Genomic DNA, 15,807 nt, shown 5'->3' with positions numbered 1-15,807 from the left:
TTCGTTTTCGTAATGATCTACTTTACGCAGTCTACTGCCAGCTAATAATTTTAACTTGTCTAAAGTGGCTCCCAATATTTTAAGAATAGCGAAATTGAGACCAGGTTCCACGAAAAAAATAACAATTAAATAACCTAAGGCTACGGTTGGGACAAAAGTCATATGGTTTTTTTTTTGTTGTTCGTCCTAGTGATAACATGTCAAAAGTGGCGCCCAACTCTTACAAGTTTTTAACGTCGTTCGGGTTTTGGTAGAAAAATGTATATGTTTAAATACGTAAATTCTCCAGACTAGTTTTCGGAACGAATCTAGCTCTTTTAGGTTTTACGTCATTGACTCAGTATCCGCGTCCTTTCGTATCTTCTTCTTTTTTGGTTTATTAATAAATGTTGGATAGATACCCTGGTACCTATATAGCAAGACTAGTTCTGTTTGCGTTTTTAGTGATTACTTAAGAAAATGAAGAATCGAACTGGTTCCGCTAAGGATTTAGAGATAATTTTGCTCTACATTGTGTTTGCTGAAAGAAGCACCCAACTTTCCGAAAGAAATGCCCAATTTCAAAATCTACTGTGCTTCTCCTACATCCAATTAATAATTCTGTTCTCTGAAGCGTAGATTGATGAATAAATTGAGAGGTTATGAAATCTGGCGATCTCCCACTTGATATGATTCTATGTAGGTTTATGGTCTGATCTTAGAAAAATAATGGGTTGGAAACCTGACGACACCTAGAGATATCTACCGTAAGGTGGTACTCCCATCTTTTTATACCCTACACCACAAGGTGATCAGGGTATTTTGTCTTTGTTCATTTGTTTGTAACAGGCAAAAGGTAAAGAAATAGACCCATAGTTCCTTTTGATGATCTGCATAGAATCACATTCTGATTCGATTTATGCATGTCCGTCCGCCCGTCTGTCCATGTATTTTTGTAACCAAAGTACAGTTCGCATTTATTGTCCTATCCAGATGAAATTTTGCACAAATCATTTGTTTGGCCCAAGGACGAACCCTATTGAAATTGGAGATAATCGGTCAAAATTTAGATATAGCTCCCATATATGTCTTCGTCCGATTTGCCTTTTATTGTGCACCAAACGTGTAATATCAGTCCGAATAGTATGAAATTTTGCACGTACGATCAGATTGGACCTGAAAATAAGTATGCCAAATTTGATCGAAATCGGTTCAGATATAGCTATAGCTCCCATATATATTGTTCATCCGATTTGTTATTTTTGTCCTCCGCAACCGTAATATGCACTCTGTAACAACAATATTTGGGGACGTATATCAAATACAGCTCAGAAATACATTTGCTAAATTTTATCGAGATCGGTTCCGATTTGGATATAGCTCCCATATATAACTTCGTCCGATTTACCTTTGATTGTGCACCAAAGGTCTAATATTTGCCCAAATTGGATGAAATTTGGCACTTGCGACCGAATTGAGTCTAGAAGCCAGTGTGCCAAATTTGGTGAAGATCGGTTCAGATATAACTGTTCATCCGATTTGTCATATTTGTTACCCACAGCCGTAATATGCGTAACAACGATATTCAGGGAAATATATCACATACAGCTCAGAAATATCTTTGCCAAATTTTATCGAGATCGGTTCCGATTTGGATATAGCTCCCATATATATTTTTATCCGATTTCAAATTAATTGTGCACCAAATGGGCAATACAATTCCGAATTTAAAAGATACAAATGCTTCGGCATACTTAGTCCTTTGAACTTTAAATTATAATTATAATCATAGCGTGTATAATTAAATTCTCCAATAAAAACTTTTAATTGTTATGCGCAGCTCTACTAAATTAGCAAAGTGGTGTAGGGTATCATAAAGTCGGCCCCGCCCGACTTTAAGACTTTCTTTACAGGTTTCAGGTCATAGTCGATATTTAAGTACTTAGAGATACCATATCAGGCTTCGGATAAAACCTATCGGGTCTTCTTATACTGTATGTCATGGCTTAGTCCATCGTTGGAATAATTGAATTTTCTCTAGGAAGTGGGGCCCAATATTTTCGACATCTTAAAGTCTATCAAAAATTTACCAATAGTAGTGTAAATTACGGCTTAAAAACCTAGATACACAAGATAAGATCTTGTATAAAACCCATCTAAGTACTTAGGTTGTCAGCCAAAAATTCGGAGAAGACTTGTGTGTGTGTTTTTTTTTTTTTTTTTTGATTTTAGATGTTAAATTACCGAAAGTGGCGCCCAACATTTTAGAGTTCTTGTATATCAGTCAGATTTTAGTACTGAAAAAATGAAAGATATTGTACCTAGAGATGCCAGAGCAGAATTTAGGCAGGGCCTTCTGATTTTCTTAGGTTGTATGTGCTGACTTCTTATGTCGTGACAATAGTCTCCATGTCCTTCCCATTTCCACTTAACGGTTTCTCAAAAGTGGTTTCAGAATTCCTGAACGTGGTCTAGATTTCAGTATCTAGAGATACCAGATCAGAGTTGGAATGATATCTATCTAATTCCCAATGGTTGTACGTCTACCCGAAAGAAGGATTAGATTAAATCCACCTGGTCTGTAGATTTTTACCCACGCTGCTCCCAGCTAATGATTAAAATTGAATTATCTATTCCTTACGTTTTCATTTTCAATTTGTTCCTATAAATGACGCGCAATATTTTAAAGTTTATAACATCGGTCGTATGTGGCGCCCAATGTTTTAGACTTCTTTAACGCCAATCCAAAGTGAAGCAAAATCAAATTTTAGGATGTCAGCCACCGATTTACAGAAGGTTTTTCGATTTTCTAATTTTTTAGATGTGAAGAAAACAAAAGTGGCGCCCAACATTTTAGAGTTCTTGAATAACATTCAGGTTTCAGTAAAGAAAAATGACGAGTCAATTACCTGGTCTAGTTTTACGTCTTCCTGACTTCGTTCGTGGTGTTTCGGCGGCATTTCCAGTTACCAAGTTATCGAATGTCTAGGCCAATATTTTGTACCTCCTGATCGTGGTTTAGATTGCAGAGCCTAGAGATACTGTATGAGCACATCTGGTCTTCTTAGGATATAGTTTCTGGCTGAAATCGTCTTCATATTCATATCTTTTTAACCTTATCCGAGCTACTGTCAGCCAAAAGTGGCGCCCAATATTTTTGAATTCTTCTTTGCCAGTCAAGTTTCAATTATTGTCGTAGTTCGGACGTCTTGAGCTCGTACGTCGTAACAATGGTTGAGCTACTGCCAACTAACGCCTGTTGCAACATTTGGAAAGTGGCGCCCAATACTAAAGAGTTACTCTGATCACGTATGTTGACATTGTGTCGCAAGGTATCTCTTTTTTATGTAGAAAAGTTGATTTGGGAGCAGAACAGGTATATTCAGATGTTCGACCCGATTTCAGAACGGTATAATCATCTGTACATGATATCAGGTTCAAGTTCTTAACTGACGGAGTTAAATTGTAAAAAATAGTCTGTCAATCTGAATCAATGCCTAATTTTGTGAGGATCCAGGTTTCCTGATCTTAACTTATGACTGTCTACTGGACCCGGAGTTATCCAAGCATATTTTAAAGTGATTTGGAAATGATGTTGTCCAGCGCCTCTAGGATCGAGCGTTTTTATAGCCTTTTTTTAATGTCCACTTCTCCACTGGTCATCCAAGTGGACATGCTCCGTGTAGAATGTTTGAAGCATGGCCTCAAGAATCTTAGCCACTACCTTTTGGGTTTTCTAGGGCAGGTGCAGGAAATATATTCTAAATTGTCCACACTTGGTGTTCCTCAAAATATGTTTCTGATTTTTTTCATGTTGGGCGCCACAAGTCGAAAGTATGAAAAAGGCATGTTTAGTATTTTTGTGGACAAACGTGCCGAAGTAATCTGTGTGCGTTCTTGGTGACCTATATTCTTTTACCAATGTTTTGCCTAAAACAGCGGGAAGCTCGGTGTAACTTCCTTAAGGTATTAGGGACTATTCAATTAATTACAAAAGGCTTCTGCAGTTTGGGATTAAATTGTGGCAGGCGATTTCCAATGTTGCCTGCTTGGAACTCTTTGTTGCGACTGAGAATTTTAACATTTGACTACGTTCTCCTTCCTTGAATTGTCTCTTAAATCAGCCTAGAGCATGCTATAGTATTGGAGATCGTAAATTTAAATAAATTTTCGCTAAGGGTCGGAAATCGTAATCTTTATCATATTTTACACATTTTCTTAGGATTCTGATTTAATTCTTTTTCTAAAAAAATATATTTTTCTCTTTTTTCCCTTTAACAGCTCCGCAAGGCCATCGAAGACATCAACAGCAATAGTTTTGTGATATCGAATCAATTAAAAGACAATCCCCTCGATGTGGAAAACAGTGCCGCAGAGAAACCATTGCTGCCGCAAGACAGCAGCGATAAACAGGTGAATATGACTGTCACATCTATGGACTCGGCTCTATCGAATTCCGACAATTGTTCCGACATTGAAATGGAGAATATTCACAAGACGACAACGGTGACGGACACCGCAAAGACATGCAACACGACCACAACCACATCGCCATTAACAATCACTTCCGACAATCCAAATTCCACAACCTCGTCGCCTGGCCATCAGAGTGACTCGAAGGCAGAGTGACCGGGCCGGCAAAAATTGTGTCAAAACTTTTGTGTATATCTATGCTAAAAAAACAAAAACAACAACAAGTAGTTTCTAATTAGCTAAGTTTTTAAATCTAAGAAGAATTTAAGGAAAGCGTAAAAAAGATATTCTCCAAATGATTTTTAGTTAAATTTTTGCCCCAAAAAAACAAACAAAAAACAAGTAATTATTTTTATTAATTACTTGGCGGTTACTTTCCAAAACTTATTTTCAAGTCATGATTTACAAAAAATAAATCTGACCTCATACGACCATAAGTCGTATAGTTATTATTTTTTTTTTTTTTTTCTAATTGTATTTTAATTTCAATGTGAATTTATTTTTTAAAACCAAAATTTTAAAAAAAGAAAAAAGAAAAATCTTAAATATTTAGTTTTAAGTGTAAAATGTTTTTATTTTTCTCAAAAAAAAAACAACTAAAACTAAAAACATCCACGAAGAATTTGTTTTTCTTCTCCCCAAACTATTTATAAATAATTAGACATTATTAAGAACATTTTAAGGTTATGTGAAAAAACAAAAAACAAATTATTACTATTTGTATTTGCTAGTTAGTTAAATATATTTTAAATATTTAAATTTTAAATTTAAATAAATTTAAAAGAAAAAAATAAAGAATTTGTAAAATAAATAAAACATAAAACTGAACATATTGTATACCAAATAAATTAATTTTAATTGAAACAATTCGATTATATCCACTTTATTTGGAAAGGAAATAAAAGCAGTAAGTTCCCCCGGGCCGAACTTTAACTACCCACCATCATATGGAAAAAAATTGGAAATTTTCAAAAAAAAAAAAAAATTACAATAAAATCCGTAAAAAGCTCTGTTACAATCTAAAAAATACCGAATATAGCCGTTATCTTGGGGTCTATACGAATACCTGGATCCACATAGGCAACTTCTGTCATAAGCCCTTACAATATTCAAATACGAAACTTGAAAAAAATCCGGTAAATAATGTAGCTAAAATCATCAAAATAACGAATATAGGGAGGTACTGATATATGGGGCCTATACGAAGACCTGGACCTGCATAGACAATTTTCTGTCATAGGCTGTAGTATTCATTACGAACTTCAAATACGAAATTTCAAACAATTTCGGTGAATATTGTACCTAAAATCATCAAAATACCGAATATAAGGAAGTACCGTTATATCGGTGCTATACGAAGACCTGGACCTGCATACACAATTTTCTATCACAGGCTGTAGTATCTATTAGGAACTTCAAATACGAAATTTCAAACAATTTCGGTGAATATTGTACCTAAAATCGTCAAAAAACCGAAGATATGGAGTTACTGGCATATGAGGCCTATACGAAGACCTGGTATATGGGGCCTATACGAAGACCTTGACCTGTATAGACAATTTTCTGTCATAAACTGTAGTTTCCATTACGAACTCTAAATACGAAATTTACAACAATTCCGGTGAACAATGTCGGTAAAATCGTCAAAATGCCGAATATAGGAAGGTACTGATATATAGGTCCTATACGAAGGCCCGGACATGCATATGCAATTTTTTGTCTTAGGCAGTAGTATTCATTACGAACTTCAAACACCAATTTTGAAACAATTCAGGTTAATAATGTCGCTAAAATCATCAAAATACCGAATATTGGGAAGTACCGTTATATGGAGGCTTTACAAAGACGTGGACCTGCATACGTAATTTTTTGTCATAGGCTGTAGTACCCATTACGAACTTCAAATACGAATTTTAAAACAATTCTGGTGAACAATGTCGGTAAAATCATTAAAACACCGGATATTGGAAGGTACCGTTATATGGCGCCTACACTAAGACTTGGACCAGCATAGACGATTTTCTGTCATAGGCTGCAGTATCCATTACGAATTCTAAATACGAAATTTGAAAAAACTCCGGTTAATAATATCTCTAAAATCATACGATATCGTGGACCTATATAGACATTTCTCTTCCAGGGGGTAGAGTGCTTAGAAAGAACTTTTAGACAATTTCATTGTAAAATTTAGCTAAAAATCATCAAAATACCGAATATAGGGAGGTAGCGTTATTGCTATACGAAAACGTGAACCGACATGGCCCATTTGAGAACTTAACCCGCCTACTGGTAAACTATGCACGTATGCAAAATTTTAGCCTTCTATCTCAAATCAAATATATTTTGTAGGGTCTATTATGAATATTTCGAGTAGTTACACACGGAATGACAAAGCTAATATACCCTCCATAGAATGGTGGGGTACTTAGGTTGTCAGTTAATAAATTTATAAAAGACTTATCTGGTCTCTTGGTTTTCAGATGCCAACATTCCAAAAGTGGCGCCCAACGTTGCTTTATAAATAATTCAGAGAAGTATCAGTCGAAGAACACTTGTAGGATAACTTTACGGCAAAATAATTGATACTATTTAAGGAGGATGGAGGAGACTAGAATGGAATTTTAAGCCCTTGGAGACTCTAATAAAATCGCAAAATCGATCTCTAATCGGTCACAAAATGTCGAATTTGCGTGTTTGCGCAATGGTTGAGAAAATTACGGTTACCTAGAGATACAAGATAAGATATCGGGGTACTAAGGTTGTCATCTAATAAATTTAGAGAAGACTTAATCGTTCTTGTTGTTCTTAGATGTCAACTTTTTAATATTGGCGCCCAACATTGCTTAATAAATAGTTTAGAGGAATATCAGCCTATGACTATCACTCGTAGGATAAAATTGCGACAAACAACGTTTGATCTTATTAAAGGGGGAGGAGACTAGAACGGAATTGTAAGTCCTTAGAGACTCTAACAAAATCGCGAATTCAATCTCAAAAGGGAAAATCGGTCACAAAATGTCGTATTTGTGAGTTTAAGCAACATTCGAGAAAATTACGGTTTAAGGACCTAGAGATACAAGATAAGATCTCGTCTAAAACCCATCGGGGTACTTAGGTTGTCAGAAGTGTCAAAAGTGGCGCCCAACATTGCTTAATAAATAATTGAGAGAAATATCAGTTAGAGACTAACACTCAGAGGATAACTTTGCGACAAAAAAATATTTGATATAATTAAAAGAGGAGGAGACTACATCGAAATTTTAAGTCCTTAAAGACTCTAAAAAATCGCAAATTCGATCTTAAAATCGAAATCGGTAACAAAATGTCGAATTTGCGAGTTTGAGCAATACTAAAGAAAATTACGGTCTAAAGACCAAGAAATACAAGATAGGATCTCGTATAAAACCCATCGGGGTACTCAGGCTGTCAGCTAATACATTTAGGGAAGACTAATCTGATATATTTATTTTTAAATGCCAGCTTATCAAAAGTGGCGCCCAACAATGCATAGCAAATTATTTAGAGAAATCTCAGTCAGACACTAGCACTACTACTATAACTTTGCGGCCAAAAAAAAATTGATCTTATTAAAGGAGGAGGAGACTAGAACTGAATTTTATATCCATAGAGGCTCTAACAAAACCGCAAAAGCGATTTCAAAATCAAAAATCGATCATTAAATATCGGCTATAAGAGTTTAAGGAACGATAGAGAAAATTACGCTTTAGGGACCTATAGATACAAGATAAGATCTCGTATAAAACCCATCTGGGTACTTAGGTTGTCTGCTAATAAATTTTGGGAAGACTTATCTGTTCTTTTTGTTTTTGGATGTCAACTTATCACAAGTGGCGCCCAACGTTGCTTAATAAATAATTCAGAGAAATACAGTCAGGTATGAACACTCTCTGGATAACTTTACGGCAAAAATATTTACTCATATTAAGGGAGGGGGATTAGAACGGAATTTTCTGCTTTTAGGTACTCTAATAAAATCGCCAAATCGATCTCAAAATCGAAAATCGGTCACAAAATGTCGAATTTGCGATGTTTGAGCAACAGTAGAGGTAATTACGCTTTAAGCTAGCTAACAAATTTAGAGAAAACTTATCCGTTCTCTTTGTTTTTAGATGTCAACTTATCAAAAGTGGCGCCCAACATTGCTTAGCAAAAAATTTAGAGAAACTCCACACTGAGACTAACACTCGTAGAAGAACTGTGCGGCAAAAATATTTAAATTTATTAATGGAGAAGGAGACTATTACAAAATTTTGAGGCCTTAGAGACTCTAACAAAATCACAAAAAATGGGAAATCGGTCACAAAATGTGGAATTTGCGAGTCTTAGCAACAGCAGAGAAATTTACGAATTTGCGAGTTTGAACAACAGTAAAGTTAATTACGGTTTAAGGACCTAGAGATAAAAGATAAGACCTCGTCTAAAACCTTTTTGGGCACTTATAGTTGTCAGCTAACAATTTAGAGAAGGCTTATTGGTTATCTTTGTTCTTAGATGTCAAATTATTAAAAGTGGCGCCCAACATTGCTTAATAAATAATTTAGAGGAATATTAGCCAAAGACTAACACTCGTAGGATAAAATTGGGGAAAAATATTTGCTCATATTAAGGGAGGGGGAGACTAAAATGGAATTTTAAGCTCTTATAGACTCTAATAAAATCGAAAAATCAATCTCAAAATCAAAAATCCGTCACAAAATGTCGACTTTGCGTGTTTGGCAATGGTAGAGAAAATTACGGTTTAAAGGCCGAGTGATACAAGATAAAATCTCGTCAAAACCCCATCTGGGTACTTAGTTTATCAGCGAAAAATTTAGAGATGACTTATCTGTTATCTTTGATTTTAGATGTCAACATTTCAAAAGTGGCGCCCAACATTGCTTAGCAAAAAATTTTGAGAAACTCCACACAGAGACTAACACTCGTAGGATAACTTTGCGGGAAAAATATTTGAATTTATTAAAGGAGGAAGATACAAGAACTAAATTTAAAGCCCTTAGAAACTCTAACAAAATCGCAAAAGATGGAAAATCGGTCACAAAATATCGACTTTGAGAGTTTAAGGAACAATAGAGAAAATTACGGTTTAAAGACCTAGAAATACAAGATAAGATCTCACCTAAAACTCATCTGGGTACTTAGGTTATTAGCTAACAAATTTTGAGAAGACTTATTTGTTATATTTGTTTTTAGATGTCAACTTATCAAAAATGGCGCCCAACATTGACTAGTAAATAATTTCGAGAAACTCCACACAGAGACACTCGTAGGATAACTTTGCGGGAAAAATATTTGAATTTATTAAAGGAGGAGGATATTAGAACTAAATTTAAAGCCCTTACAAACTCTAACAAAATTGTAAAAACGATATCAAAATTGAAAATCGATCACAAAATATTGACTATGCTAGTTTAAGGAACAATAGAGGAAATTACGCTTCAAGGATCTAAGGATACAAGATGAGATCTCATATAAAACCCATGCGGGTACTTAGGTTGCCAGCTAACACATATAGAGAAGACATATCTGTTCTCTTTGTTTTAGATGTCAACTTATCAAAAATGGCGCCCAACATTGCTTAGTAAATAATTTAGAGAAACTCCACACAGAACCAACACTCGTAGGATAACTTTGCGGCAAAAATATTTGATCTTATTATAGGAGGGGGAGACTATTACCGAATTTTGAGCCCTTATTTACTCTAACAAAATTGCAAAATCGATCTCAAAATCAAAAATCGGTCACAAAATGTCGAATTTGCGGGTTTAGGCAAGAGTAAAGGTAATTACGGTTTAAGGACCTAAAGATACAAGATAAGATCTCACCTAAAACCCATCTGGGTACTCAGGTTATTAGCTAACAGATTTAGAGAATACTTATTTGTTATCTTTGTTTTTAGATGTCAACTTATCACAAGTGGTGGCCAACTTATAAAAAATGGCGCCCAACATTGCTTAGTAAATATTTTGGAGAAACTCCACACAGAGACTAACACACGTAGGATAACTTTGCGGCAAAAATATTTGATCTTATTATAGGAGGAGGAGACTATTAAAGAATTTTGAGGCCTTAGAGACTCTAACTAAACCACAAAATAAATCTCTAAATCGAAAATCGGTCACAACATGTCGAATTTGCGAGTTTAGGCTACAGTATAGGTAATTACGGTTTAATGACCTAGAGATATAGTTGTCAGCTAACATTTACATTCGTTCTTAAATGTCAAATTATTAAAAGTGGCGCCCAAACTTGTTTATTAAATAATTTAGAGGAATATCAACCAGGATCGTAGGATAAAATTGAGGAAAAATATTTGCTCATATTAAGGGAAGGGGAGACTTCTTATAGACTCCAATAAAATCGCAAAATCGATTTCAAAATATCGAATTTGCGAGTCTTAGCAACAGCAGAGAAAATTACGGTTTCAACTTAATGTCTAACCGGGCCCCAACCTGTTTTTATTGTCTTTAAATTGTTATAAAGTAAAACACATCGCATTTTATTGTATTTTTTTCTAACATTATTAAATTTTTATTTCGCTTTTTTTTATTCTACATGGGTGGTGTGTGGGGGGGAGAGGGGATATATTTTTTAAATGAAATATTTTTTTTTTAATACAATAGAAAATCAATTTTTCTTTTTCGAAATATTTTGATTCATTTTTCATTTCTTTTTCACTGATGGTCCAAATAATAAAATTGAATTTATTTATTTTTTTTTTGGATTTTATAAAAAAATATAAATACGATCAGCTAAATTTCAAAAAACAAATATATTTTCAATAACTCCTTAAAAAATATTTTTACAACAATATTTGAAAATCATAGCAAACAATTGATGGCCATAAATAAAAAAAAACATTTTTATATCAATTTATAAATTGAAAATTAATTTTTTTTATAAATTTAAATTTAATTTATATAAATTTAATTTCCTTTAAATATATATATTTTTAATTTTTTTGTATTTTTTTTTTTTGGTTGTTTTGATCACTAAATGTACGTGGTATGATAGGTATGTATGGTTGTTATGACATTTTGTTTGTTTTCTTTTTTTTTTTTTGCTAATAATGAATATCTTTTTCGATTAACTATTGATTTATATGCTTTGACTGTTTATTTGTTGTTTTTGTTGGTACACAATTAGTAATAATGTAATTTGTAATGTAATGTTGTTGTAATACGAAATTTGTATCTTAAGGTGTTGTTTTGTCTTAAATGGGCGGGGTAGGTTGATTAGTTGGCTGTTTTTTTGTTTGAAATCGTTTTTTTTTTTTTTGCTTCTCTCTAGGGGGGTTATTAAGGGCATGGGATCTTTTGTGGAAGAGTGAGAGGGGGGAGGTGTGGTGTTGAAGAATAATCTGATTACATAATTCATGTTGGGGTTTTTTTTATAAATATGTTTGGATGATATATGTTGGCTAAAATGGCTTCTTCTGTTGTTTTAAATGATTGTTAATTTGTTTATTTTATTTTTTTTTTGTTTATAACATTATGTTTTCAATTGTTGTTGTTGTTTTTATTATTGTTGGTAATAAAGATTTAATTTTAAAATTATTATTTTATTCTGTTTTTTCTTTTCTTTTAAACAATTAAATTTTTTTCGTTAACTACTTAACAATAAATTATTAGTAATCTTTTTACTCTTTTTTTTTTTTGTATTTTAAATTAATTTATTTTTTGTTTCATATTTAAAATATTTCTGTTTTGGTTATTTAAGGTTATCAAAGTTTTGTTGTTGTTATTTTTTTTAATTTTTATATAAAAATTTAGAATTATTTTCTTTTTAATTTTATTTCCTATTTCATGCGAAAAAAAGAACAAAATGATTTTTGAATTGAATCTTTCTCACAAGGCTACTGAAAAGTAACAGTTCTTGGGATCATGAAAAAGATGGTCCTAAAAAGTCTAGGGTCAATCTACTTTAGGTTGACGAAACAAATTCGTTGGGGGTCACGACTTCACAACAGCTCGTCGTAATTCTTTCCAATACAGGATAGGATATTTCTGGATAGTAGTTTTCTGGAAAAAGCTGTCTCTCTAAAGTCTGGCCAGGAGATTCTCCTTCAGGCATCTGGAAAGTCCACTATATATACAACACCATCAAACGAATGAGACTGGCTCAGAATACCTGAGGAACAGTTCCTACAAAGACTTACAAGCGGTTATGTAAAGTAGTGACAATTCCTAAGATCGTGCTCCAGAGGCAAGACGCAATAAAATAATGGACCCGATGGACCGATGTTCTAAAGAAAAGACACGATTATGCCCCGACAATGCTACTTGAATTTCTATTTAAATGGAGAAGGAGAAATTGTAGCTTCAAATCTTAAACTTGAATCTGTTTTTTCTCCCCAGCGGACAAATCTCCAATTTGAGGGTTCTTCTAAGCCATAATCAGGTTGGGGGCTACTTTTTGGCCATTTTTGTATGTTTCGAAATTCATTTCTTTCTACGTCCCTGTTGGCTGTGCTACCCCAATGGCTACGCCAAAATAGGGTTCGGACTTACATCAACATAAAAGGACCGAAAAACCCCGAAATTTAAGGGACATATGGGTGGAGAGTCTGATTTCTTCCCTACATCTAAAAGATCAAAATCTTGCGAAATATATAGGTCATGTTTCTAAGCCACTTTCGTTTCATCTGTTCATCTGCCAGCGGTCAAATGATGGGACCAAACTAAAATCAGTCTGCCTCAACTCATCTTACTCGTGAGATCAGGAAATTCTCCCAAGCAATGGTCCCAGACTGTTTTTTTTTTTTTTTTTGTTTTTATAAAAGAATATATGAAAAAGAAGTTCAATTTTTTCTAAAGATAAATATCGATCCTCATAGCTGAGAATTATTTTTTTTTTTAGAAAAGGGATCAATCCCAAAAAAATAGATCCAAAAGGTTTTATCCTGATTTCAAATCAGTCCTGTGCTTTTATAGGAAAATATCAGCTGTGAAAGTCTGAGATGTTTTCATTCGGAAACAATCAGCACTAATATAGTCTTGGGGATTTGAGTTGTTTTTTCAGTTGTGGAGCTTTGGGAATTTTTTTTTACAGAAAAAGGATGAAGTCTAGGTGATAGAGAATTAATCCCAAGATATTTATTTTGGTTTTGGATGATAGATAAATTATCCCTGTAGGCCCCGTTTTTTATTTTTATTTATTTATTAATTTTTTTTTTGAAATTTTTTTCTACGGAAAGAGCATTATTCCCAAGAAATATATTTTGGTCTTGGAGGATAGATAAAGTAAAGTTTTGAAGACATATGGGAAATAATTTCCGTTCTGACGTTCGAAGCACTTTTTTCTTTAGAACAATCATAAAAAAAAATCTGTGGAAAAATAATAAATTCCACATATCTGAAGTTTTTTTTATACAAAATATCAATTCTGGGCTGGCAAGAAATTTTGTACAAAAAAAATATCAGTCATGATTTGAATGAAAAAAAAATCAGCTCTGGGGGCCTGATTTTTTTCTGTAGCAATTGGCTCAGCCTTAGGTTTTGAGAAATAAAAAATCAAAGATTTTTTTCTGTAGCAATTGGCTCAGCCTTAGGTTTTGAGAAATAAAAAAATCAAAGAAAAAAACCTTTAGAAAAGGAATCGGGACATATCTTTTATAAAAATGAACATTTCATGGTCTGAGATTTATTTTCAATTCAAAAGATCAGCCCTGTTAAAAGCTCGGTGAGAAAGAAATTTTATTTCATATAAATTACCAGTATAGGGTGAACGAGAATTTTTTTCTATAGAAATTGAATCCATCACCAGGGGAGAGATAATTTTTTCTATAAAAAAAATAATAAACCTTGAAAACAGATATTTTTTTATATTTTCCTCAGGGACTGATATTTGTTGCAATAATATTTTCATTTTTTCGAAAAATATATACAAAAAAGCCTTGATGACAGTCCTCGGATACTGCATGTTTTTACATAATAGGTTTTAATAAATATTAGGGTTTTAATAAATATCAGGGATTTAATAAAAATCAAGGGTTTTAATAAATATCAGCTTAAATTTGGAAAAAAAGTCCAATCAAATATCAAAACCTATTACCAAAGGACAAGCTATAGAAACGATTTTTTTTATGAAAAATGCCAGTCCACAAAAAATAACAGCCCAGGGGAATTAAAATATTTTTAATTTAAAAAAGAAAAATAATAATCGCCATTTGGATCAAAAATGCTCTTAGATCAATCCTGGCAGGACGTTGTAAAGTCTGGCGTCAATTCAGTCTGGTCGCCCCTAAAAACTCCCATCTGAGTATTTTTTTTTTTCAAACGTGGATGGCCAGAGAAATTTCCTATAAAATAACTATTGGTATTGGGATTTTTCAATCCAAGATTTTCCTCCTCTAGAGACAATGGCCTGAGAATTTTTTTTATAAAAAATAAGTCCAAGTGCCAGTTATTTTGTTAATATATCAGTCATGAGGACCCGATAGAAATATCAACTTCGATGGGCAGAGAATTTTTTTCTATTTAAAAAAAATGAAGCCTTAAGGGCTGATCTAAGGACTTTCTACTTCATCGCATCTATTAATACTCCCTGTTCTTCAGCCAGCCTATAAAAACACTCTACAGTTTATTCTAGTCGCCTAGAAAGATTCACAGTCTACGAGAATATCATCTGAGATTTTTTTCTGTAGAAAAACATCTAAGTCCATTTAAAAATATCAAACTCGATATTCAGTGAAATTTTCTATATAAGGAAATATTAATCTTGAGGTTCCGCCCTGTTTTCAGTCCTTATGATCTGGAAAATTTTCCATTAAAAAATATCAAACTCCATGGTCAGAGACTTTTTCTATATGAGGAAATGTTACTCCTGGACCCTGTTTTCGGTCCTAATGATCTGGGAGTTTCTCTATAAAAAGTAGGTTTAGAGATTTTTTTGGAAAATATCCGTCTTGAGGGTCTTAAATTCCAGATTCGCTCCTTTAAAGACTGCCCTGATTCACCTTGTCTATAAAGACTCTCTGTTCCTGAATGTGTGTGTTTTTGTGATGATAGTCTGTGTTTAAATATTGAACAGTTTTTTTTAACATAAATCGATTGATTATTGCTTATGTTGTTGTTGGAGGCGGAAGCATTTTTAAAGTATAAATTCTGCTTAGTTATTAGTTTTAATTAAAAAAAAAGATTCTATATTTTTTATGGAGATTTTCATTTCGTTTGAAAAAATGCATTTGCTTCAGTTTGACTTGAGTTGTATATTTTTGTTATTCTTCTTCTTAATTAGCTTAAAATTCATTATGTTATGGCATTAAAACATAACCTAAAAACATGTTCAGCAGTAGCAGTAGTTAAAAATTAAATGTTTTTTCTTTGTTCATTTTTG

At 33.2% G+C, this 15,807-nt stretch overlaps 1 protein-coding gene across 9 annotated transcripts in view; it reads left to right on the top strand.

The window, feature by feature from the left end:
* The window catches only part of LOC131806464 (chloride channel protein 2-like), a 112,306-nt gene extending 107,639 nt beyond the window's left edge, over nt 1–4,667 (top strand). For all 9 annotated transcript variants that reach the window (XM_059130555.1, XM_059130556.1, XM_059130553.1 and 6 more), the window contains one exon: nt 4,261–4,667. In XM_059130555.1, the coding sequence (XP_058986538.1) occupies nt 4,261–4,608 (348 nt within the window). In that variant the 3' untranslated portion in view covers nt 4,609–4,667. The remainder of the gene's footprint in view (nt 1–4,260) is intronic.
* The last annotated feature ends 11,140 nt before the right edge of the window (nt 4,668–15,807 follow it).

This window comes from Musca domestica, unplaced genomic scaffold, assembly GCF_030504385.1.
Source record: "Musca domestica strain aabys unplaced genomic scaffold, Musca_domestica.polishedcontigs.V.1.1 76, whole genome shotgun sequence".
Lineage (NCBI taxonomy): Eukaryota > Metazoa > Arthropoda > Insecta > Diptera > Muscidae > Musca > Musca domestica.
Note: the sequence above shows the minus strand (reverse complement) of the source record. Positions and strands in the feature narration are given on the sequence as shown.